The sequence below is a fragment of the Cuculus canorus genome, chromosome 5 (assembly GCF_017976375.1).
Source record: "Cuculus canorus isolate bCucCan1 chromosome 5, bCucCan1.pri, whole genome shotgun sequence".
NCBI classification, from domain to species: domain Eukaryota; kingdom Metazoa; phylum Chordata; class Aves; order Cuculiformes; family Cuculidae; genus Cuculus; species Cuculus canorus.
The window spans coordinates 40,775,632-40,803,033 of NC_071405.1; the positions used below are offsets into that span (position 1 = coordinate 40,775,632).

General features: G+C 42.5%; 1 protein-coding gene across 1 annotated transcript; it reads right to left on the reverse strand.

Annotated features, from left to right (window-relative positions):
- Window positions 1–2: 2 nt before the first annotated feature.
- Window positions 3–26,262, reverse strand: IGSF22 (immunoglobulin superfamily member 22). The gene is given in 20 exon segments (XM_054068119.1): window positions 3–1,666; window positions 4,375–4,635; window positions 8,070–8,285; window positions 9,108–9,182; window positions 9,185–9,266; window positions 10,534–10,541; window positions 11,760–11,830; window positions 11,832–11,955; window positions 13,906–13,992; window positions 15,072–15,266; window positions 16,112–16,397; window positions 16,399–16,499; window positions 16,502–16,558; window positions 16,762–16,880; window positions 16,882–17,083; window positions 19,708–19,849; window positions 20,279–20,401; window positions 22,817–22,844; window positions 24,166–24,217; window positions 26,241–26,262. Coding segments are annotated over 20 exon segments (2,319 nt in total). The 3' UTR covers window positions 3–1,598.
- Between the last annotated feature and the right edge of the window lie 1,140 nt (window positions 26,263–27,402).

The window sequence follows — 27,402 nt, forward strand, 5'->3', positions numbered from 1 at the left end:
TCGGGAGGCTCTGCCCTGGAGCTACTCAGCACCGTGCTGAAGCTGACTAACACTGTATTCCTGTCTGGGGAACCCTGAAACACAGCCACGTGCACCCCCACAGAGCACATCAACACAAAATAACCAGGCAGCACTGAAATCATGGCACGTGGCTTGTGTTACAACACGTCTCAGGTGCTCTGGGATGTGGAGCCCTGAAGCACACTCGCCCCTTGCTGCTACAGCCAGTCCCACATACAATGGCCATTTGTCCACACTTCCAGGGAGAAGGCAGCATGATGCAAAGAATTGCTCTGGGAAGGCTGCTTGCTGCCCAGAAAGCCCAGACAAATAGCCTTCCTCACTCCAGAAAAATTTCCAGGAGGAAAAAGTAGGGTGCCATGGACATTTTTCTCTAAGTGTGGATCTGATTCGTCAGCTGTTTGATGCAGTGGCACAGATATTTGGTTTCATTAATCCTGAACCAGGCCATCTGTCACCAGTGGAACAGGTTTTGAGGATTTATAGCATAAAGACAAAGATCGTGTAACTGCTCCCAGTCCATTAAATGGATCTGCTTGCAGGCATAACAGAGTCCTTCATGTTCCACTTCTGAAGTAGAGTGGCTCCTGATGTGAGAATGAATGGGTACCAGGCAGAAATACTACAAAATTCTTTTCAAAGCAGCCTAAATGGGTTAACGGCAAGCAAAAGTGGCTGCTCCTTTCCTCTTTCTTTAATTTGGTCTTTTGTAATTTCTTTCAAAAGCTTAGAAGCTGCCTGGGAGGAGCATCCTGTTTCCTCACACCTCCTTCCTAGCTCCAGATGGAACAAAGGTGAAATATTATCGGACTGAGTGTGTGTCTGTGGCTTGTCACTGCTATGCTTTTATTCCACAACTGGCTCCTGGAAGAATTCAGTCTAATTAAAAGAACCAGCACTAGTGTATATATATGTGTATTTATCTATCTGTCAATCTGTTGATCTTTCAATCACTCAGATATTCTGCAATTCCTTACCTAGTCTTAGTCACTAGCAGTGAAGTTCCTGGACCCTTCTGGATCTCAAGTTTTACCTTCTACAGCCAGCTCTTTCACAAAGCGTCTCCCTCATTTACAAACTTGCAGACGGTATTTACTGTCTTGGTATTGCAAGTATTTAAGTAATTCAAATTTACGGCTTACATTATGTTTATATACAGTCTGACACAGTGAGGCCTAGATCATGATGGAGGTCCTGCTGGGCTATCTGGAGACATGGGGACAGAACCCAAGCCTCCTCTTGAACTCAGAAGCAGGATTCTCCTTGACCATTGTGGAAGCAAACTGATACATAGAAGAGAGAACTGTAGTCTGCCTCCTTTTATTACATACATTAGCAGATGGTATTAGAAATATCACATTTAACATGTACCCTGCTGCCCAAAACCACCGAAAGGGAAAGAAGAGTAACCACCAGAAGCATCCCTGATGAGCAGAAGCTCCACTTCTCCACCTAGTTTAATTGACCATTATAAAAGCCAAGGACAGTTGCAGTTTGAGTGACACAAACAACAAGAAAATACGCAGCCACAGCAATGCTGTTCTGCATGCTGGACTAGGCAGAGCTAGTTCCACTAATTACATATTGTGTTTTGGCTTCTGCAAACTTTCTGTCACTGTGTCCAGGAGGCTTTTATAATCTTTTTCTTAAAGAAAAACAAAAAATTGAGTAACTGCCATAATTACTGCAACCAACCCTATGTTTTGAGTGCAAGTCTCACAAATTTCTGGCTAAAAAGCTTTATAAAGCTTTCCACTGTATAAAGGAAAGAATTGTCTGGTCACAGTTTTTGTAGGAAGTGAACAGTTCAAATTTAGGGAGTTCTCATTTTCATTCTCATTTCCCCTTCCTCAGTTCATCACTGTTTCAAATAATTCACTTTGGGTCTAACAGGTTTTGTATTCATCACAACCTGTCACCTCCCAGTCTAAAGAAAGTGATATCCACCCCTTCTGTGCTACAACAGCAGGAAAGGCAGAAGAGCATACATTAAGAAGAGTAGAGAGAGACACTTGAGAAACAGAGGTTTAGCTCCCATCAAATCAGCAACTGAGACTCCCAGCACAACTATTCTAAGGGTATAGTGAATCTGCTGATTTGATCACTCATTACTCTGTTCCCTTTCAGTTAGAACAGTCTGCCAGTAGGAAAAGACCATTGAAAGTCTAAAAAAAGTCCCTAAAGAAAGTCTTCCAGGTCCTGGTCTGAAGGAGCTCCCAGTCTAATGAAGAGCTTTCACATGAGGTATGATGTCCTCGAGCCTACAGCACCTGACTTCAGGCAGTAACTATCCCTCTTCCAGAACTAAAATCAGCAAGAATATAGTACCCAAGATGTAGAAGCTTGCAGTTAAGCTCAATTTGAAGCAAATTCATTAAAGCCAGTTTTACAGTCTTATTTTTACTCTTGCTTTCCCATCTCACTCAGCTGCAAATTGCCCTAGCAGCAGAAAGACCATCCCTAGAGACAGTCAAGGTCTTACCAGGTCTAGGTAAGGAGGAGCCTCAGGAGGCCTCAGAAACAGGCTCCTGTTAAGGAATCTGAATATAAATTAGCATCTCGCCCCCACAGTGCTTTTGTAAGCCTTGTTCCTTAGCCAGCTGTGCTTGTAAACAAGCCGCTTTGAATAATATGGAAGAGGTATGTTCCTATTGTAACAGCTCTCACCTCAACAAGCACTGCGTGGGAAGGCAGAAGGTAAGTCCTAGCCAGCAATCAGATCTTTGAGAGGATGGAGACCTGTTCTTTTGCCCCTCAGGCCTGCCTGCCCTGCCCAAACCTAGGTGAGCAGATGCAAGGTTCCTTTTTGTCCCAGCCTTGCTGGTGGTGATGCCAGGGCAGAGAAAGCTCACACTGATTTTAGGGACTAGGCAACTGGCTTCCAGCTATGGTTTGAAATTGTGACATCAGGAAGGAGTGTATCTGGGAGCACAGGAAGGGGGAGACCCAATAACACCAGGAATTCTTGGTAAAGAACTGCTTTCAGCCTTTTAGGTGGGCAGTAGCTGGCTTCAGTGAAAGAAGTGTTGCATGTATCCTACATATACAGACAGATGAGTTTGCTTGAAAACCAGAGCAGGAAACCCAGCGTGCACGTCCTTTCCATGGACCCATGCTAAGCTACTTCTGCATTAGCAAAGAGAACCAAACCCAGAGGGAGGGGTGTTAACAGTTGTCAGCAGGCTGTCCAGAAGCAATCATCACAGACAAAAATAACCTTAAAAGATCTTTCCAAATATAGTCCCTCATAATTGCTGCTGTATCAGTTTCATTTCAAGCTGTGTCTGGCAATGTGTCTCTCTTGTTCCCTTTAAGACAACACTAACAGGTCCTGGGACACCAAGACCTTTCTTCAGAGAGGGAGAACGGGGAAAACAAACCAGTGTCACAATAGACAAAAGGATAGAGAATTCTTGCTGTCAAATATTTAACCTTAAAGGCTACATAGTTAATCAATCGTAAGCAGGATGAGCTTACCAGGGGCTGATGAAACTCATAGGACACTGTTTCAAGGCGTTGCTTTACATATTGTTACACCATGCTGCAAACTCTAAGTTTGGGCACGGTGACATGGGGAATCTATGTGTGGGTCATGGGTTACTGTTAGCAAAACCTCACCCCACACACCTGGAATTGTTCAGTCTCTCAAGGCTGATTTGAGGCACCTGGAACAAAGCTGTGTGTTACAACCTGGTTTAAAACTTCACTGCGTGCTTCCAGCATAGAAAAGAACAGAGAAGGGAGAGGAGAATATGAAATGTCTGATTTTCTTCCTTTTGGTGCCTTGGAAATTTTTACTAGCTTTCATACAATGTTGGTCAAAATCCTGCCATTTCACAAAGGAAGAGAACAAATTTACCCAGTGCAGCATCTATGGTATCGTTGGAAAAAGCTAGTGTCAGATTGCATCAGTTGACTGTGAGCCATGGGTGCAGGGCAAGCCTGGCTAGGGACTAAAAAATGGCCATAGTTGCTTTTGAGCCATTTAGGGGATTCATGACCGGCTAGTCAAAACGTGCCAGTTTAACGGACCCAATACTGCCTGCAAGCAACTGAAGACAAATCTTAATGACTTCAGAAGAAGACAAACTCAGAGTTAGTCTGTTGTTTTGGATATGAAGGTAAGTTTTTACAATGCAGCCCTTGCAGCTACAGCTCCAGGCTGAGCAGTCTCTTCCTCTGTGGACAAGAACAAGAGACAAACTGGCCCAGAGAAGTTTGATCCGCAGTGCCGGTGCATTTGCCCTGGAAAGCAGCAGGGTGTAAACTATCATCAGAGAGATAAAATCTACGGTTACTGAACCTGGAGGGAATCACCCCTAACAAATCACAGTGGTTGCAAATCTGACCTACCACAGATGACCAGTTTGTAGCTGCAAGTTGTAGGGATCATATGCAAATCAATGCTACTTTTTGAGTTGACCCACAACTTAGACTTGAATGTGATGCTAACATTGCCCTTTTACAGGGTCACTGTTGAGTGGGTGTTGCTGATGAAAGCACAGCTCATGGCGCAGTTGTTGTCAGGACTCATGCTGTGGCTCTTCAGTGGGGCGATGAACTGGGAAGAATGGTCCTTCCTGGGATTCTCCATTTTGAAGTGAGAACACTCTGCTAAGGACAGTCACCATAGGCTGTTTCACACTGTCTGTTGCACATGCAAACACAGAGCCAGCACCATAAAGCCAGAGTCTTCTCCTGCACGAGTACAAATCCAAAGGGTATGATATTTCATGATCCGAGCCTTCTTTCCCACCAGGGAAAAGTCATGGAGGAGGAAGAATGAATAATACACTGCATTACTCTCAGCATCTGACCAGTGTAACTATTTCAACATGTGAACAAATACAAACTGAAAAGGAAGGAATCAGAAACCTCATTCTCACATTAATCTGCTATGCGACTGTAAGCAAGCAATTAATTTCTTTGTTTCTTGGTCTGTAAATAAGGTGTCAGGTTTTTGCTCCGTGGGGATTATCAATGCCTTCTCTTGCTAATGCCATTAAATTGTAAAGTGCTTTTGGATATTTAGCTCCCAAGGCACTTCAGAAATGCATGATTAAATTACACTCAATTATAAACAAAAGCAGGTGATCTTGTAAAGGAAGAGATATTGCTCTTTTGGACTTGCTCCGAGGCAGAAATCGTCTACAGAATGCTCTGGGGGAATCATGAGTAACTGCATATGCAATTTAATTTCCAGTGTTCACTGCAAATCTTCCATTCTCAGCCTGTAGCTAAACCCATTTTTTCAAGTCTTTATTATCTCCTTTTGCATCAGCATGGGATTCCATCAGATAAATTCCTTGGATCCTAAATCACGGAATCACAGAATGGTTTGGGTTGGAAAGGACCTTAAAGATCATCCAGTTCCAATCCCCCGCCATGGGCAGGGACACCTTCCACCAGATCAGGCTGCCCAAGGCCCCATCCAGCCTGGCCTTAAGCACCTCCAGGGAGGGGGCAGCCACAGCTTCTCTGGGCAACCTGTGCCAGTGCTTCACCTCCCCTGCAGTAAAGAATCTCTTCCTAGTATCTAATCTCAATCTTCCCTCTTGCAGCTTAACACCATTCCCCCTTGTCCTATCACTACATGCCCTTGTAAAATGTCCCTCACCAGCCTTCTTGTAGCCCCTTTCAGGTACTGGAAGGCCGCTATAAAGTCTCCTCAGAGCCCTGTCTTCTCCAGGCTGAATAACCCCAACTCCCTCAGCCTGCCCTCATAGCAGAGGTGCTCCAGCCCTCTGAGCATCTTCATGGTAGCACTGTATGGCAGAATTCTCTTATGAGACCTAATTCTCAGAAAACAGAATATTATCCTCCTTATCCTTTGGAGTTTTTTCCATCTCTCAAGTTTGTGCAAATAAACCTTGTGACTTGCCATTTCTAATGAACAACAGGAAATGCTATGATACTATGAAATCAGTTCACATCTGTTTGTGTCCTGCCTGGAAACAGGCAGGCTGTTATCAAGGGAATGCACTGCAAGGCACAATCAACCTACCTTTCCTTCATTTACTACTCTTCTATACTTGCCTACATACACAGACACTACTGAAGCTATTTCAGACTCTGTAAAATCCAGGCCCAGAGTACTTCCATACAAGAACACAACCCCAGCACGTATCTGGAAGTGCTCTTTCTCAGCTGCTCATGTAGCCACAGCAACATACCTATGGTCTAACTACATCAATCAAAGAAGGCTGATTGTTAAATACAAATACATGATTTGACACCCGGTTACTCACTTTAGAGTACTACTGATTCTGTTATTTTAATATATTGCCTACTGATCTTAATGGCATTAGAAGACTCGTAGCAGCATATGGATAGACTTCTGAAGAAATAGATGCATAGTCTGGTAATACACATTAATACATAATTTGTTTTGTATTACTGTATTTTTCATTACAACAGGCATAGGTCAAGCAAAAAAAAGATTTGGCTTAGATCTCACTGTTCAGAATAACTGCATTCTGCTTTGCCCCAGACTGGGTGGAAGGACCACTCACCGTTTTGATTTGATGAGCTGGGCATGTTCATTTTTGTTTGGGGGTGCTGCTAATGAGATGTTCTAACTACTGATTCGGCCTGAGCAGAGAGCAACAGAACAACGGAGAAGGGGTTTACCTGATGGGATGACTTCTCAAGTGTTTAATTTAATGTGCCAGAAAGACTGTCAGTCTCCTACATGTGACAGGTTTGTTTGCTTTGAATGTAGAAAATAATTCCAGTCTGACTGGAAATACGCTGCAAGAAAAAGGAAGCCAATCTTCTGTCATGTCAAGACATGATAATATCACCCTACCTGCACGTGGATGGATCCTACTGTCTTGAATTTTAATTTAAACAGCATCTATATGAACTGCTATGCAATGTGCTTACATTTATATTTACGACACTAAGCTGGGTGGAAGCGTGGATCTGCTGGAGGGTAGGGAGGCTCTGCAAAGGGATCTGAACAGGCTGGACTGCTGGGCTGAGGCCAATGGCATGAGGTTTAACAAGGCCAAATGCCGGGTCCTGCACTGGGGCACAACAACCTTATGCAGTGCTACAGACTAGGAGAAGTCTGGCTAGAAAGCTGCCTGGAGGAGAAGGACCTGGGGATATTGGTTGACCACCGACTGAACATGAGCCAGCAGTGTGACCAGGTGGCCAAGAAGGCCAATGGCATCTTGGCTTGTATCAGAAATGGTGTGACCAGCAGGTCCAGGGAGGTTATTCTCCTTCTGTACTCGACACTGGTGAGACTGCACCTTGAGTACTGTGTTCAGTTCTGGGCCCCTCACCACAAGAAGGATGTTGAGGCTCTGGAGCGTGTCCAGAGAAGAGCAAAGAAGCTGGTGAAGGGGCTGGAGAACAAGTCTTATGAGGAGTGGCTGAGAGAGCTGGGGTTGTTTAGCCTGAGAAGAGGAGGCTGAGGGGAAACCTCATTGCTTTCTACAACTACCTGAAAGGAGGTTGTGGAGAGGAGGGAGCTGGCCTCTTCTCTCAAGTGACAGGGGACAGGACAAGAGGGAATGGCCTCAAGCTCCTCCAGGGGAGGTTCAGGCTGGACAGCAGGAAAACATTTTTCACGGGAAGGGTCATTGGGGACTGGAACAGGCTGCCCAGGGACGTGGTTGAGTCACCTCCCCTGGAGGAGTTTAAAGGATGGGTGGATGAAGTGCTGAGGGGCATAGTTTAGGGATTGTTAGGAATGGTTGGACTCGATGATCCAGTGGGTCCTTTCCAACCTGGTGATTCTATGTACGTGCTGTAAAAGGGTGGCTGGTCCAGAAGAGATTGCCATCAAAGGGATGGGATAGAACGGAAGTTATTCTTGTGTTTATTCCCCAGGCTGGGCCTGGAGGTGCAGAATAGGTTAGTGATACCCCAAGGTCCAGAGGGAGCTTGAGGTCAATGCACAGCCTTGCGTATAAGAGCATGCATCTTCTTCCAGCACTGTTCTAAATTTTTATGCTTACCTCTGTCTTTGGAGATGTACCACTGTTCCTGTGGATCCAGAGGGTCAATGTTCCCAGAGCCATTGCAGGCAGTGGCTCAGAAGAAGTATTTCCTTCCTCGGTGCAGGTCAGTGAAGGTGTACCTATTGCTGCAGACCTTCTCTGTGGCTGTGAACCACATGACAGTACTGAGGTCACATTTTGGGACACCATAATCAGTCTGCTAACCATCTTCTACATCTAAGCTAGCATTTATAGTCACAGTGTTGGGGACTTCTTAAACCAGCTGTAGATTACTGGGTGGCCAGGGGAAATCTAAGAATTAATGAGCACATTTAAGGATTGGTTTCTGCTCTTTAGGACCCTCTCTCTGTCCTTTCCTGGGGCAAAATTTTTCACTTCAGCTCCTCCCTTACAAAACCCCTGTGTGTCTACAAAAGTATTTCTTTCCTTGATTTCTTCGACCCTCAGCAACCTGAGGACCAATTTGCCCTGTGCATGTAATTCCCTTCTGATGACAAAATAATGATGTTGTGTTTAGAAAGCACTCTCTGAAGACGTAAGTACAAAATACACTGCAAAGGTCCCTAAGCCCCAGCAGCTCATTATAGTAACAGGAGTCTCTCTAAGGAGTAAGCCAGCCTGCCTCCACTTGGCTGTCATGGACCCACTTGCAATGATGTCATGGGGGGTCTGCCTGATCAAGTAACAGCATGAAAAACAAGGCAGCATTGGGGGATACCTGGAACAATGAATACTTCACCCTTTCTCTCCATGTTGGACAAAGCCCCAGCAGTACCTTCCTTATCCCTCAGCTCTGAACCATACTGCTTTCTTGCTTGGCTCAGCTAAGTGCCTCTGAGCTAGTGAACTTGGGAAACACAGTGACAAGAGGTAGGAAGATCTTTTCTGACCAAGAAGTCTTTCTCTCCTTGAGTGGTAACATAAAATTTTGGATCATTCTTGTGGCATTTTTTGGATAAGAGGTGTGTATCATTGACATATTTTTTTTTCAAGAAAAAAACAACCTTCCCAACTCTAGTATTGATGCAGAAATTGTCTGCAATTTCCACCAGCAGAGGAATACCTCCTGTTGATACCCAGAGGACCAAGATGCTCGTTTGTTTTATACTGTACCTGCAACTTGCATTTAAATGTTGTTAAGGGCATCTCAATAATAATTCTTGAGGATAATCTGGTACAGGTCAGAAAAAGCTTGGTGCTGTGGATGATGGTTCTTGACCTCCCTCTTGTTGATATGCCTTCTTTTTGCCACATCACTGGTGGTGATGAGCCCTGGCCAAAACAAATGTGCAGCTATAACATTCCATCTCCTAACTTAGATGGCAACACAAACAAACCACATCTTTGAGCATAAAAGGGATATCTGTGTCTACAGAAGCCATGTAGACATGATCAGTCTGATAGAAAAATGTTTCAAGGACAACAATCCTAGAGATTTCAAGCTGTGAAGGCAATGGCAGGCTTCGTCCCCAGCAAAGTGCACAGAGTTGTCTTGGTTTGGGAGGTGCCATATAAAACTTATGCTACAGTTTGTTGGTTTCATCATCTTGAAAGCTGAGAAAAAAACAAGCCAGTGTGATACAGAAAAACTTGTACAATTTAGACTGAGAGATACAGTTTTACAGTGGGGCTGATTCTACAAGGTACTGTAGAGCCTCAGTTTATGCAGTAGTCTAGGCATAAGAAAAAGGAAAGCACAGAAATTGCCCTTAGCCTCTACAGAAATGAGCTCAACATTCATGTTAATATAAACTGTACCTCAGAAAGGACGGTGTTGGGACCTGAAGCGTTGTCTTTACAACTGGATCACTCCTAGGTCACTCAAGGTTTAATCAAGAATAATTTCACTTCAGTTAGCATGAAATGTAGTTACATGCTCAAAAAATTCTGCTTCTTGTGATGAATCAGAGAGCTTCCCCAAAGTTTTACGGTTTGCTGAGCACTGTTGCTCCAGCTGCAGAGGGCTGGATTATGCAGCTGACAAATTTGCGTGCACAGAAGTCTTTCTACCCTAACCACCACAGGGAGGCTAGTAAAAAGACTTAACTTTAACAGTGAGCAGTTATGCAGGATTTCATGAACCTAAAGCACTGCATGATTTTTCTCCAACACTCAACAATTTTTAAACCAAAGTGACATCTCATGTGATAAAGGCCAAAGGGCAACTAGAGCCTCCATAGCCCTGCAGCTGTATTTCACCAGAGGCCCAAGAAAATTCTAATTGCAGGATTTCTCAACACAGAATCTCACAGGAAAAGATGTATGAATTCATGGTGCTGTCCCAGCAAGAACCACCATGTGGCTCTTCAGCCTCACAGTCAGATCAAACCTGTGGGGGAGGATAAAAGAAAGATGGAGAGAGAGAAATTTAAAAATTAAAAGAGTGAGAAGTTGCACAGAAAAGTAAAGCCATTTTTCAGTCTGGTAAGTCATGCTTGGAGAAGTGAATGACTGAGACTGGAAGAAGAAACTCTCGAATTGTTTCGGCAGAAGGCAGTTAGGGTAACGATTGCTATGTTGTCAGCTCTCTTCCTCATACCTGTACCACTGGAAGAGAAACATTAATGTTTCAGCAACCAACAGCTTAGTGATGAGAGTGTATTTTAAAAATACTTTGTGTAAAAAGTGAATGAGAACAAAGAAAAAGAAAAGGCAGCTTTAATGCCTCATTAAATGATTTTTACGGTCCACCTTCTGCCACAAACAATTTTGTATAATATCTGTTTCTTATAGAACTTCTCATGCTCTTCAGTGCAATATGGCATGAAGCTATTCCTCACTGAAAAATTTGTCTGGAGCCTTCGGTCTCTCTTGGATTTTTTCTCTGTCTGGAGAAGTGGTAACAAAGCTGTGCTACAGGGATTGATTGTATAGTTCTAAAGTAAAGACCAGGAAAAGAAACAGCCATTTTATATATCAGCTACCTGGATGTTTCCTTGTGAGATATCCTCAGTCAAGCCTGAATGCCCTTCTACTCTATAGGCGTCAGCACTATATAACGTGTCTTATGAATCTTCCATCTGTTCTTGCTGGCTTTACTGCTACTGAGGGCAGTCAGCACCACGCTTTGTTACCTGGGAGTATCTTAGGCATTAAAAAGTCTAAATTTCCTAATTAATAATTAATCAATCCTAAGTCCTAAACAATAAATATTTAAATAATTCGCTGCCTCAAGTATTAAGCTATCTAGGGATTTCATGGCAGGTCATGAGACCTTCATCCTCAAGACATAATTAGTGCCTTTGAAGCATGATAATATGATTTAAGCTTTAGTGTGCCAGCACTTGACTGTTCATCTCACTCGAATTGAGCACCTCAAACAATCACCGTATTTACGGGTATTTCAAACACGATAGTCTATTTGCTGGAGTACCTGTTCTCCTAACTCATACTCAGACCACGGTATCCATGACAGGAATCAGAGAATCTTCCCACAGTGCTCTGTAATCACGCGTGAGATGTGATGTGAGAAGTCAGATGGTGGAAGAAACAACTTCCATTGAACGTGACATACTCATTCAGGAAACAGCTCAGCAAGAAGTACAGCAGAATAATTTTAATTTGGATTAAGGACTGCACAGCTTGTGATTCCCTCCATCTCCTCTCAGCACCTCAGAGAATTCAGCAAAAAGAAGCACAGTTGTGATGTAAAATGTTCCTTTGTGCAAATGAATTTGATAACCCTTTACAAAATGAGATATATTTTAAAAACCACAAGAAAGTAACAGACGGGAGTTCTGGCTAGACAGATGCTGCAGGTCTTACCTGAAGGTGGCACTCCTAGAATTCCTTCCTGTAACTCCACTGTGCCTCCCACACCAGCTTGGTTCACAGCTCAGGTTCAGAAGCAGCATTTGTCTCTCCTGCAAGCCTCCCACAGTGTAAGTGGTACTAGTAATAGGGATCTTGGTGCATTTTTTCCATTTCTTGGTGTCCTCAGCTCTCATCTTTAGTATGTATCCTCACAGCTTATCTTCCTGCTCTGACTTCTGCTCAAGCTGGATTTGGAGTTGGAAAAGTCCACCACCTTCAACAGCCGTGGAGGGTCTGCAACAGCAGGAGAGCTGTGACACACTACTGTACCCACAGGCCTATGCATACATATGTGAATACAGAGCTATTCCTGTTTCAAGACGCTGGATCTTCGAGCTTTTAGGGTATAACACAGAGCAAATTCTGTCCACCAAAACAACGCAGTTCCTAACATGGCACATAAATGTAGACTCTGTTCCAAGGTTGGCCATTTAAGAAAAATCCTCACAGCATTTGACATGGAACCACCTGAATTCAGCTTGGAAAGTGCACCTTCTTTGAGCATAGAGCACCACTCATTCCACACGTGTTTGAGAGAGGCATCTATCCATTAAAGGTTCGCTTGTGTCTCTTTCTAGCTGAGTGGTGAACTCTGCAGTACATTTCCTATAAACCTGCCTTGTATGGCTTTTGAGTGCATTGTGTCTCTTTTTGTTTATTAAATCCATCTTAGTCATGTGTAAAATGGCCAGGCGCTATCTGGACTGCTTGGGTTACTGAATTTGCCTGCAAGATCTTGTTAATGTTCTTCAAGCTTATTTGCCAAAGATTACAGTACCCCAAATTAATAGCAATTTTTGAAAATACAGATCTTGCTTTTTGCTCTTTAGTGTGCCTTGCAGCAGCCTAGTTAGATCTCCATAATATGGAAAGAGAGCAAAAGATGGAATATGAAAAAATAACTGTGTGTTTTTCATCAAATGTAGAGGGAGTTGTGTATCCGAATCCATGTTCTGCTCTGAAAGTCTCCGCAGAAATGCAATGACTCACCTCCCCCCCCAAGTCATAAAATGTAAAACTTGATGCAAATGACTTTAATACAAAACACTCATACGAGCACACAGGGTCATAAGGAATAGGGTGCATATGGACAGTACATATTCTCTTAGGCCTAATGTGGAATAATGCAAGTCTTCAAATAGAAGAATCATAGCTTCAGGCTTTACGTTGGTTTTTTTTGTGTTGTCTTTTGATGTAAAGGAACCTGAATGCTTTCCAATCTGAGTAACTATTTAACTTCAAGGCTCTCATCTGCTATATATAATTCTCATTTCTTAGCTATTCTGGCCTCCACACTTGGCCAGGTTTTTTTTTCTAAATTATGTGCAGCTACTGAGGGCCTCTCGTATGTATTACAAGATTTCATCAATAGTTTAAAACATTTATTGTTGTCTTCTGACAGCCTTTTGTTTCTAAAATGCTTTGGTTATACGGTCATGTAAGCATTCTCTATAATAGGCACAAAATAAAATCTGTCCATTTCAGCTTTTCTGGGGCTACTGTAATCCTTTGGAGTTTATCTGTGATTTTGATCCGCCCAGAATTAGGAAGAGATTCTTTACTACTAAAAATGCAGTCTTAAAACAAAAGAATGTAAGCAACTTTCATGAATTCCACAAGAGTTTTCTCTTTTTAAAGGGTTGATGGGGGACTGATGAAAGGAGCATAGTAACAGTATGAGAAATTATTTTCTTTGTCATACGTTAGGGCCTTAGGCAACCTATATATGAACATTAAGCACAAAAGGTATCTAGACCTTAAAGTGCCTTCATCACGTTGATCTCTGCTGTCTGCATGTACTCAATTCCTCCCAGGTGGGAATCTCTTACTGTGTCCTTATCTTAATAGGTATACATTAAAAAAGAATAATATCATGCTTTTAGGCACTTCTACATTTATAGCCAACAGTATTAAAGTTTTCCTTAAATCTTTAGTTAATATGTCAAGCCAAGCTGGAATTTGCCATATTCCCACAGACTTCAGTCATAAATGCATAGATCTGATAATCACATACTTGTTTAGGAAAACTCGACAATAAAAAGAGAAAGAAACATCCTGATGGAATCCTTTGCAATGGAAGGTTAGGTTAAGGGCATACTGAGAGGTCCAAGGCCTCCACAGTTTATATCTATCACACGGAACTCATTCTGTATCCTCCAGGAAACTTTCACTTTGAATCTGGTACCTAGAGACACACATGTCGCAATTATACAACTCTCATCACCCATAAAAGTGTTCCTAAGTGGTCAATAATTTTTGTTGTAATTTCTTTTGGATTGAGATAAACCAAGAAAAAAATTCAGCTCTCAGACTGCTGGAGAACAATATAAATTTCAGGGATGTAGGAAGCCCCTTAACTAGGTCTAATATTCACTTCTCCAGCGGCCTGCTCCATTTTCATAGTTCTCTCCCTAAGGTGGAGACAGAATTTTGATGCACATACTAAGAGTAAAATGCATAATTTGCTTTCCATTAGACTACGGTATATAGCCTGGTATAATCATACGTGCTGGGGAAAAAAATACCTTCATGTCTTGCTCTACTGCCTTCAGTGGGATTTCCCATGACATAATGAATCCAATAGGGTAGCCAAGCTTTTCACAAACTAGCCTCCAAGCAAGGTTAAACCTCTATTCAATTTTTTTTTAAAAAAACCCTCAGTAACTGAATAATTTGCCTTAGAAAGTGTTTTCATTATTTATCATGATTAACGTTGGTGCTTTAAGGAGAATATTTTTGGATAGTGTGACTGATTGTACCTTAATTATGATGAAAGTCCAACATTTTGAATGAGGCAGAGGAAAGAATCCAAGAGACAACCAAAATATTAACAGAAAAGGAAAAGCAAAAGTCTCGTTAGTCAGATGCTGCGGCTGATAGGAACACTCCCATGTGTTACACAAGCTGTGCTAAACATGGATCATATGGTTGCTATCTGATGGATACAACAAAATCAGTCATTTGTTTAATTCTGTTCTGGTCTAAGACAGGGAAAAGCAGTCAGATTTAGGTTGGGAGAAATGTAAAAATACAGATACTTGAAATTAGGTATCCAAATCCATAGGTGTGACTTTCAGAGATGCTGAGTGCTCTGCCCTCTCATTGTTGATATAGGTATCAAGCCATTGGGCTGAAAATTTTGCTTGGAACAGCGTGTGTCAAAATATGTATCCTGTTAGATGTCATGATGACATTTTCCTTGATTAATCAATACTCAGCTTTGCATTCAAAGCTTATCTAACTTTCTTTCTGCTTATATAAAACTGACAATAATCTCGGTCTGACCTTGAACGGGCTCCTCGGTGGTTGGGACACAAAGATTGGTGCCTTTCTTCCTTTTTTCTATGATGTAACCTTGCACTGGGGAGTATCCATTGTGGGCTGGGAAGTTCCTGGTAATGGTGAGATTATCTTTCCTGACATCTACAGCTTGAGGCTGAGACACCTGTCTCAGAGGCTCTACAGAGAAGAAAATCAAATTAGCACAGTACAATCAGAATTCATTGACTCCAAACTGGATGTATGTTATGTGTGTGTATAACTATATATGGATGGATGTACAGCAAGAAATCAAGGAGAGTAACTTGTATTTTGAAGTTTATTCATGGCCACAACCCATTTCCAAGGACTTTTTCTTTGCCATCTACTTCCCTTTGTCGTTTCAAGTATTGGAACATTTCAATTCTTGCACTTTTCCCAAAAATGAGCTCTTTCTGCAATGCATTACAGAGGGGTTCAGAAAAGTCTTCCCTAATCCACAGGAAGTTTGGACAAAAATGCAGTTTTAAGTGAGAACCAATATATATTACTTCAATTTGGTAATTTTCCTTCTGAAATGTTTCAATAAGCCAGACTCACTGTTTGCACTGTATCTTCTGTATACTCTGGTCTTGTGGAAAGGGGACTGCAAATCCCCTTTCATTGGGAATCGCAGTCCATAAAGGAAAAATGACAAAAGAGGTGCCCAAACTATAACTTGCAGAACACAGCTCAGCAGTATTTGCTAACCAAGTTAGTTTTTGGATGACATATTTTGGTTTTGGCTGCAAAACAAAATGTTTTTAAGCATTTCCTTTTAAATTACCTTCTCTCCTCCCCCACAATATTTTCCAGAGAAAGCCACTTCTCATTTCTGCTGTATCCCACTAAGCTTATGTAACTGACACCAGAACAGTGTATTAGTCAGTTGTCTCTTGTGGCCAGCCCCTGTCGAGGGGTTTCTGATTCCACAAATGCTTGCAGTGAAAGGGCCTCAGTATTTGTTTGATCCTGGCTATCAACCTAAAACAGCTTCTGAGTTCTGCCCTTGGAATTTGTCCACCCTAAAGCACAGGGGACAGTGTTCTTCTGGGGACTGGCAAGGAGAAGAGGACAAAACCAATGGGAAGTAGGACTGTGAAACCACATTAAAACTTGCTGGCTAATAGGTTCTCCACCAAAAATTTCTTCAGTTTCCAGCGGCTTGATGAGGTCCTCAGAGTTGATGGTTCATATTCTGAATTAGCAGGCTTTCCCTCCCTCCCTCTCTCTTTCTGTAGCAAAAGTGGTGTAGTTGCTTTTCACCACTGCTACTTTGATCTGCGATTTTTTTTCCTCCAGCCATTCTCCTCTTGATGACAAAGTGAATCACCTGTTTTCCTCCATTGCCTTTGGGTGCTTTCCATCTCATTTTAACATTTTCCCCATGTGTTACAGGAACTCTGCTTTCCCCTGTGGGGGTTTTAGTTTGTCTACAGCTGACCAGAGCGACCCTTATTTAGAGGGTCATATCCTGTCACAGTGTAAATCTGAATCTGACCCACTGCAAAATTTGCAAAATGAAACTCTGAATTATACTGTCTGTAACCCAACATGCAATTGTCCAGATTAAAAAATGATTAATTCAGGACCTACTAACAAAGTTGAAGTAAGGACTGTCAGAGGCCAAGCCATAGTAATTTTTCAGATGGCGTACTGGTACCACTGTCTTCTCTCAGACAGGTTTTGATTGTGATGCAGTGACTGGCTTTCTCCATCACCATTTGTTCTTGCCTTGCCACCTCAATATCATCTTTAAACCACGTAACTTTGGGCCTTGAAAGGTACCTTGATGCTTGCTGTATGCTCAGTCTTCACAGTAACGCTGTGTGCAGCAAAAAGCTTGAGGACAGATTCTTCGATACCAGGAGAATCTGGAAAGAACAGAAGACATCTGAAAGCTGCAGCTGCAAATACAGCTTGAGATCTTTTCTGTGTCTGCAAGCTGCCAGAAAAGGGCATCCAAAGCTGTGTCCTTCAAACATCCCTTCATGTTTTTAATATAAGAAATCTGTATTTAGTGAAAGCCTCTGGGGACACTCAAAATCTTTGGTATTTTGATTCAGTTAATTTAGTTCTGTTTCTTGTACAAGGAGCTGGCTGCCTCCTTTTACTAGTTTACCTCAGCAGAAAAAGAGGGAAGTCTGGGAAATAGCAAACTTTAAAGCTCCTCACATCCCTAGTGCCTAGAGGCTTGATTTCAGGCAGTCTGTAAGTTTAGTAAGGCACAAGAGGCTGCCCTTTGTGCTGTTCTTCCCTAAGGCCATACCAGGATGTGATCATGATAAAGACAGTGGAACCAAAGTTCGGTACTGCTTGTAAAGAAACTACTCCCTCATTTGTTACAGAATAATATGGGAAAACAATAAGGACATTCTGTACGCAATAAAGAAAAATAACCAGGTTCCTAAGTGTATTTGGCATTTTTCTTTTTACTTTTTGTCACACGTGTTTAGAAATTACGATCTTCTGCTGAAAGCCATAAAAGGCATTCAAAAATATTTTTGAATGCAGGAAAATCAACTCTTCCTATACCAAGGCTTTGCTGTGGATCGGTTTTTACTGCAGCACACGTATGATAACTATTCGGTGCTGCAGCCACAGCATCCCCGCTGCCGCGTTTGTCCCACTGTTTGTGCAGCGCTATTGATACAGGAGAGGCTCAGCACTGTGCCGCAGCCCGCGGGTCCATCTGCCGCCATCTGCCTGCCCAGGGCTGAGTAAGCCACATATTGAGAGATTTCTACACAGAATCTCAGAAAAGGTGTTTTTCTTGTTGCTCTTGACAACAACATTTGAAGTAAAGGCTCAGGCCAAAATTCTTGATCATTGCTTTATAAACACAGAAACCTCTGCTCATTCACTTAAAAACAACCAGTATGACTGCTCAATTTTCTCCCCTTGGGGAATAAAGAAGCAGAAAGAAGAGGTTTTGCTCATGCACAGAGATAAGTCTGTAAAATGACAGAGGCGAAGGTAAGGAGACCCGCTGAAGCACTGATTCTGCCAGTGTTTGCGTATGCCTGGTAAAGAGCATCAAGGAGATGGAGTGGCTCCCTCCGACTGTTGCTCCACTCCTTGGCTCTGAATGTCTACTTCCCTTCATGCTCTTCTCTCATGCTGTCAGTGATGAGTTTGTGGATGGCTCCCTGCTTCATCATCCAGATCCTTTTCATGTCTGTAACTCGATAAGAAGACTGAAGCAGGAAACAACCCACATTGCAACAAACGCCATCTCCAACCCTGTCCTCGAATCCCCTGAGCAGAATTTCCTGCTCTAAAAACGTTCACGATTTCTAGTTCCTACCCTGGTAAAATGCTCTGTGATCTATGGGCAAAAGGAATTCAGAGCTATGTGGACAGAGTTATCTGTGCATCTGCATATATAAGCCCCATGGCATGTAACAAAGGGTGTACGTTAACATGCATGGGATAAATTTCATGACTACTCTGAAAATCAGAGACTGGAAGAGGAAAAAGGGTGGGTGGTGAAAAGCCAACTTTGTGGGAAAGAATGAGAGTCTAGCACTCTGGACTCTGAATCCTGTGATCTGAGTTCAAATATTGGTGGAACCTCCATTAATGGGATGAGGTTTAACAAAGCCAAGTGCTGAGTCCTCCACTTGGGAGACAAAGACCCCATGCAGTACTACGGGCTTGAGGAAGAGCAGCTAGAAAACTGCCTGACAGAGAAGGACCTGGGGGTGTTGGTTGACAGCCACTTGAATGAGTCAGCAGTGTACTCAGGAGACCAAGGAGGCCAAGAGCATCTTGGCCTTTATCGGAAACAGCATACTCATCAGGACCAGGGAAGTCATCCTGCCCCTGTACTCAGCACTGGTGAGGCCGCACCTCGAACACTGTGTTCAGTTTTGGGCCCCTCACTACAATAACAACGTTGAGGTGCTGGTGTCCAGAGAAGGGCAATGAAGCTGGTGAAGGGGCTGGAGAACAAGTCTTATGAGAAGCAGCTGAGGGAACTGGGGTTGTTTAGCCTGGAGAAAAGGAGGCTGAGGGGTAGATCTTATTGCTCTCTACGCTGACCTGAAAGGAGGCTGCAGCAAAGTCGGTGTTGGTCTCTTCTCCCAAGTGACAGCTAGTAGGACAAGAGGAAACAGCCTCAAGTTGCACCGGGGAGGTTCAGATTAGACATTAGGAAAAACTTCTTCACTGAAAGGGTTATCAAGCACTGGAATAGGCCACCCAGGGAGGTGCTTGAGTCACCATCCCCAGAGATATTTAAAAGACGGGTAGATGAGGTGCTCAGGGATATGGTTTAGTAGTGGACAGGTACGGTTGGACTCAATAATCTCAAAGGCCTATCCTAACCAAGGAAAAATTGATTCTATAGGCTGAAAAAATGAGTTATCAAGTGTGAAAGTGTCTTTACAGGAGACTGGGAAGGAAAATATTGAAAAAGCCAAGATTCAAAGCCAAAACTTAGTAAGAATGAGGCTGTAGTAGATTGGGAAAGATTAGATCCATTCTTCTCTGATTTGTCCATGTGTTTGTCCTTAGTCAAAAGCCCTTTATCAAAACCAAATCAAGGCCCACAGTAGCTATTTGGAGGAAACCTCCCACTAGGGTTTTGCATCCTTTCATTGTACTGCCAAGATCATGAGCATTTTACTTATTTGCCATCTTTTGAGCCACGTTCCTTCCACCTTTGTGTCATTCAGGACAATGCAGAGCTTGGTAGGATCCCCAGTTAGAGCATGAACATCACACATACAGAATTTGACATCCTGGGAAGAAAGGGGCATGGAGAAAGGCTGTTCCTAAGTAGTTTTTGCCCTTCTTTATGGGTGTGTGCTGGAGGAAATGTAGCTATCTATAGGAACCTAAAAGCTGAAGCAAAACACAGCCTCTTGGCGCTGGTCCAGAGAAGCTGTCACACCACCCGAACACTTCCCCTACTGCCTACATGATGTTTGTATATGTACCTGAACTCTGTTTGCATACGTACCTGAACTCTGCACAGGGAAAGAGGAATCTGTAACTAAGACACCAGCCTGCAATTCCAATGTGCACAGGAGTCAGAGGCAGCTCAGCCACTACCTTCCAGGTTACCTGTGCCACAGAAGTGGTTTCTGCCCCAGAGGAGTGGTCAGAGAAGGCCCCTGCCCACAATGTCCCTCAGGCAATCCTGGCTGTGGCCCACCGAGGGCACTCACATCCCAGGCCTGGTACGCATCCTCCAGGAGCCAGGGCTTCCTCGCCCTCTGCGAGTCACACTCAGCCCCGCCCACAGACTCCTGGCCAATGGAGATGCCACTGGGAAACCACTCCCTTCTGGCCTGTTTTGGGAAGACAAAATGAGAAATACACAGCCAAAATGCAACTAATGGTATGATCTCCGCCCATCTCCGTACACTGGGATGCGGTTTGCAGGGCACCATCTGACACAGAAGACACAGGACGATTAGGAAGAGACCAGTCTCAGAGAGACATCTGCGCTAGGGCAGATCAATCTCCCACGTGAGAAAATCTGCTTGACCTCACAGATGAACTTCTTTTGGCTCCTGAAGTTGCCTTCAGACTAGCCTACCAGCTGAATATTCAGTTGTTCCTGAACCTGCGAAGGATACACTAATATAATTTTATCCTCTTTCCACGCAGTTAATTTTAAAATGATCTTACTTTTCCACTTCTCATGGAAGGCACTTGAACACAGTTCAAAACTGGTTCACATCTAACAGAAGTCATCTCAAACACTAACAGCAACTAAAATCCACACCATAACTTCGAAATTCTTTCCCAGCCTAGGCCGAGAGCACAAAGCTAAGCTTTTCAACATTTTTTCCTCACTCTTTACAACCTTGTGTCTTTCTATAAAGATCATAGGCTTGAGCTTACAGCACCAATAAACGCTACTGCAAAATCAATTCACATAACAAATATGATATTAAATATTTAGCAGCCTCATGTTGTGCTGTTGGTCCTCAGCAGACTGCAGTCAAATGTCCCATAGGTTTCTTTAAAGAATCAGGATAAGAATTCATTAGAACAACCCTGATTAAAATAAAAAAAAAAGTAGACTTTACTAGGCTAGTTTAATTGACACGTGCAAGGACCTATAATGGAAGATTTACTGCTTTATGCTTTTACTGCTTCATACAGCAAAGGAAAGTCCTTAATCACTATCTGCGTGTTACCAAGAGGGGGCATAGACTAACGGCTTGTTCAATGTTAAACAAATAGACTGCAGAGCAGTGTAGTCTCACATCAGTTGCCTAGCTGCTACAGCAAAGCAGCACTGCATCTCTGCAGAACTCACCGAAGAACAGTGTACAGACTACTATCCCTCCTCCTCTGCTTTTTTTTTTTTTTTTCCTTTATTGTAGGTCATTGTAAAGTAAATGGTTTTGGGCAACGCCTAAAAACCATACCTGAAACCATTTGGCAAGCTAAAGGAGTTCTGACATCTTCCTGTATTATCTGTCAAGAGTGTTGCAGTGCCTGGCACAGGATCACCATTTGCCTTAAGTAAAGAAATCTACCACCACACTACCAAATAGCCTGTGCCCAAGCCCTGATAAGAGATTTATCAAAGAGATAAGTATTACACATACAGAATGTTACTCATGGCGAAGCTTATCTTTAAGAGATGGTCCTACTGCAATAAAAGGTAAGGCAGGTAGGCAGTATTACTTTTAATTAGCATTCATTTAAAGTAAATTTGCTGTATACAGTGCAGTTGGTTTTCTTTCAAATAGCAGGCACACATTTGGCTGGTTGAAGGAAGCATATGGAGATGAAAAAAGTTCACTGTCATTATGCCCGGGCCCATCCATTTACTCCCAAGACCTGTAACACTGTTTGAGCAAAGCTCACTCCCACTAAAAGGACAATGCCAAGATGCATTTTGTCATTCCTATATTCCCAGCAAAACTAGTCCAAATTCAACAGTGACTCACATCCCTGCTACGCTGACGTCAGTAGAGAATTTGACTTATTATGTGTAATAACTACGCTTCAAACTGAAATCCGCTATCTCATGAAAGGTGTTTTCACATGGGCGCTCTGGTAATTGTGGGTTGGTTTATGACTTGTACAACGTTAGACTTCTGTTTAAGCCTAAAAGGACCACTGAATCATGAATGTTGCAAAGACATATAAGAAAAGAAATTAAGTCACAGTTTGGCCCACCAATAATGACCCTCATTTTTTTGTCTGCAGATGTTGACATTGCTCACAGAACCTCATGTATCTGAGAACAAAGACTACCAATAACGCAGCATAACAGACAGTTCCTCGTCAGCCTCAGGAAGACTACAGGTGCGTAGATCTTTCCCACTCATATTGGTGACGCATAGCGTATATTTCATACTCACACTCTTCGTATCATTTTTTCCTCAGGGAATACCAGGAAAACAAAGGCTTTTACCCATAAAAAGCACAGTGCTTGCACCTGAAAATACATTCTTTTTGTGCAGTGGACACAGAGGGCAAGACACACAATGCTCAATTTAAAGTCAGCAGGGGATAAATTCTTTCATCCTGCTTCCCACACTACTTGCAGCAAATTTGCCCTGCAAAACCTCTCCATTTTGTTTAACTTAAACATTCTTCCAAATCTAGCTGTTAGTGGCTGTTAGTGACTGGTCTAGTCACTCATTGAGACAAACCTCTAAAGCTTACCTCAGTCATGATCAAGGATACTGTGTAGACGGCATCAGTGTGGGTAGCAGACACTGCACACTCACAGTTACCTGTATCATCTCAGAGGATGCATTCAGACTGGAAAGAAAAAAAAAAAACCATAGAGAAAGCAATAAGCAAAAGCTCCACATAGATGGGGGTGGCGGGGAGCAGATATGACAATCGTATTCCTCTTTTTATTTGTGTTTAAAACAGTAGTTTTTTAGCCATTAACACAGTCTACTCGTTGAAAACCCAGCACCTCTGAAGGCAGAAGTTTAGAGGCCAAAGCCAATAATTCCTCCTCCCTTAAGAGCCCTCACAGCCTTCCCAAAGCCCCAGGAACAGACAGAAGTCTTCCCGCTGACAGTGACGTATTTTGGATCAGGTCCATTCTTGGCCTAAGGCAGCAAAACGAAGACATTTTTCTTCTTAAAGGCATCCTTTTATGCTGGTGCTCTGCACTGAAAGCATCACTGCTGAAGTGCATAAGCAAAACAGAGATCAGAGAAGGGTGAGCGGAAGCTGTTGGACTTAGATTCTGTGTAGGAAAAGAAAAAGAGTTTGACCTGCCCTGGCTGACAGGGTTGTAGACAAAGGATTGTCTGAGAGAAGAGGTGAATTAGAGTGAACTAAGAATTAAGGTGAGAGGAGACTTCTCCCAAGTGACAGGGGACAGGGCAAGAGGGAATGGCCTCAAGCTCCTCCAGGGGACGTTCAGGCTGGATATAAGGAAAAAATTTTTCACGGAAAGGGTCATTGGGCACTGGAACAGGCTGCCCAGGGAGGTGGTGGAGTCACCTTCCCTGGAGGTGTTTAAGGGATGGGTGGATGAGGTGCTGACTGGCATGGTTTAGGGATTGATAGGAATGGTTGGACTTGATGATCCAGTGGGTCCTTTCCAACCTAGAGATTCTATGATTCTGTGAAAGGAACAGAGCAAGGAAAGTAAGGATAAGCACAGAAGAGGGGCAGAGCTCTCCCAGCCATAGGACATCACAAAATAAACAGGGCTGAACAGGTACATATTTCCTGAATTTTATGAATTATTAAGATTTAGTGTTGGTTTTGCCTGAATGGGACACGAGGCATTATGGGCTTACTATGCTGAACAGAAAATCAAATAACAAAAATAATGATTTGTGCTCTGATGCTCTTTCTCTGTTAATTGGAAACATTGTTCTATAAACACACAATAGTATTTGAAAGCAGCAGAATTGCAGCAGGCTGACTGCAAGCGGGGACATTTTTATTGCTGCTGAAGAGTACTATAGTTCTTAAGACTTTTTTTTTTTTTTTTTTCCCCACAATTTTTACTGTGGGACTAAAACAAATAATAAGCTGATGCAAGGAAAAAAAAGTATGTTAGTTTGGCACTTAAAAATACTGTCAACAGCATTCTGTATCCTTCTATTAGTACCCACTCTCTCTTTTCCATGTTACATTAAGCTTTGGTTTACCTTTAACTTTAGCTCAGAATATTGCTTTGTCTCCTAAAATTCAAGAAGATACATTGGAATTAACTAATGAGTGAGTGAAATGGAAGAGGCCTGTTACCCACTTTATCTGTTTGGGTTTATTTTACATTTATGGTAACTTTTCCCATCCGTTTTATGGAGATCAGATTAACCTTGCCTTACTTTATTTACTGCACTTATTACAACTTTACGTCCATCACAGATACCATCCTGGGAAAAAAATTTGTGCATTAGCGGTGCTCTGAACACTGACAGGAATGATTTGTGATTTTTTGGTGATGTATAATAAAGACTCACGTGATCTTTCTGTTGCTTTAGACAGTCACAGATCTGTCATATGGGAGAGATTAAACATGATGGAAAGGTTTATTTACTTATATATTAAAGGTCACATTCTTCCAGTCTCAGCCAAATCATTCAATCATGAGTTTTACATAAACAAGAACTGCTGTATTTAAACAAGTAAGTACAAGTTTCCAGCAGTTAAAATGAACAGCAGCTTTCCCACTGGTTTTGACTGTTTCATGACATTTCTCTAACATGGGCACAGGTAACGGTTTGCATCTGTTTTTGTTTACCGCTCTTCCAGTTGTGGCATACGATGGACCATATTTACTTGCATTAGGTGAGTGAATATACCTAACAGCACCTGAAAATGCAATCAGTTATTGGCATGTAGTAGGTGAAGAACTGTCTTTCACCAGAAATTGTTACTCACCCTCAGGTGTTGCCAGGGGACAAAATTTTTCAACAAATTCAGGAATACTTTTCTCCAGCAAGGATCTCAAAGGAGCACGTCACCATGCTAAAACTCCAGTAAGGAAGAAGACTTCCTAGAAACAACCTCCTTGTTTACAGAAAAAAAAGGTTAATCAAGCAGAACAGAGAGATACCATTTGAAGGATTTATTTACTGAGAGTGGGAAAGGTTGGATACAACCAGAAATCAGAGAATTGCCACAGTCAGTTACAGATCTTGGGAGAAGAAGGTTTGTACAACAGGAAGAGTGTTCGCTGTTCATAGGAGACTGCTGATTAACTCCTTGCTTCTTTCTAGTCTTCCTGCCAGATTTTGGGCAAGTGATTTCTCTTCCTGCACCTGTCTTGCCATCTACACAATGGGAAAAAGGAGCTACCTTGCTGCACAGCGGTAGTGCAAGGTGCTCTCATGTTAGATTTCCTTCAGGAAGGGTATCAAAACTGGACGTAACAAAAGGCTCGTTAAGATCACTCCTGTTCCTCACAAGTGGTACTAAGCTCCTGAGCGCTGCTCACGCCGTTATTTGAAAATACTCATAGTTCAAGACAAATCCTCCTCCTTTAAATTGTTCATTTCAGGAGGCTCTGAAGAGCTGCATTTTTCTATCAGAACTAATTTAGTTTGGTTTTATTAGAACTAGTTCTTTACTTCAGGCAAAACGGGGCTTTTTGTCCAGCCAGACTGACCAGTAAGGAGCTGGCCCTGAAAACTTATTTCTAACAGCTCCATACAAATGCGTCACTGGAACTGAGGTATTTTTCTGTGGTTAATAGCAAAAGGTCTCAGTTTTACACCAGGAAAATAAACAGAAACTCTACTAGCAGCTTGGATTATTCCAGTTTGTTAATTTAGAATACTTCATTACACTTTTCCTCAATCGAGGGCCTCCTCAGCTCTCCTAAGTGTTTCACAAGCAGTAGGATGTGTGAATGCTACAAAGACAGTGCAGATTCTGCTCTCCGTGGATGTGGCTGGGAACTCTGTCATTGTCCTCATTGAGCTGTTGAGATAGAATCAGTACGGAGATTGCTTTAAGCCAAGATACTCAAAGCAAGAAAAAATGTTTCTACGCAAAGGCAATGGCTGATGCATGGGCAACAATAACTGCATTTGTCTTGCAATTTTTGTCTTGCAAAATTTTTGTCTTGCAAAATTGTCTTGCAATAACAGGTAGACCATGTGCTGGCCTTTGAGAAGAATAAAAATACTTGCTTCCCTCTTAGCAGAAGGCAAACCCCACCACATAGATGCAGCTCACCTTGTTTCAGGTTGGTGTGCATCACCTAGGGAGGCTTTGGAATCATACTATGGGACAAAATTCCATCACCATATAACCTGTTTCCAGTGGAGACTCTGCTGCCTATAACTAATGCCAAGTCTGGTCTCAGTATGGAAGGCAGTATGGAGAGAAGGGACTGTTTGTTTCTAATGTTTGAGGGGTAATAGACATCTAGAGATTATAACTCCCTATTTTTTAAAAATGTTCCTTGGTAAGACAGATACATTAAGGAAAGGTAGTCCCTAACACAGTTGTGTGCTGCTGAAGGATTCTGGGGCACAAAGAAATAATCTCCAAACACAAGCCCTTCCAAGATTTGGGAGCAAAAATGATAAAGCTGTAAATCAGCACTGCAACCTAAAAGATACAGTCCATGGGGAAAACAATTTTAAGACTGCATCACCTTGAGACTTTGCTTGATTGCCAACAGAAATTATAGCTATGCCAAAAGTGCTCTGTTTTGGGCACTCTCCTATGGAGATCCTTTTCCTTACCAGAATATACTACCCTGGTCTCCTAGCTAAGCTGGCCTTTGTCTCCAGCCTGCCCGTAAGAGAGAGAAATGTTCTCTGACTCCTTTTGCACAAAAGACAAGTGAAGAGTCTCTATCCTAGAGTGTGTATATGTCCACACACCCTCTAAAATTACGCAGGGATACCACACATCTCTAGACCCTGTTATGTCTTTCCTCTTCTGCTCAGAAATTTTCTGAGACACAATTTTTGAAGTCTTTCCTACAAAACAAGAAGCCAAAAGAAAGAGCTCACTCTTGCTTTTGCCCAGCCTGCTCAAAGGCGTCCCCCTCTTTACCACCCTCTCTCACTGTTCTGTTCTTATCCTTTCACTCTTGCATACCAATGGTCATTGGTGTTGGTGACAGCAATGATTTGGGCTGGTTAGGAAGTTGTTACTCTATAATCCCAAACACTAGAAAGGAGAATATTTTGCTTTCAGTCATTATGGGGCAAATTCAAACCCTTAACACCAACTGCTAAAATGAGAAGGTATATAGTGTGCTACTTTACTCACCTGCTCCACTGCACAACACTCTGCATGCCTTCAGATTTATTTGGATTTTCAAATCCTACAAAGATCACAGTGACATGGTTTAAAAAGCCAATCCACTATTTTAAATTTCCTC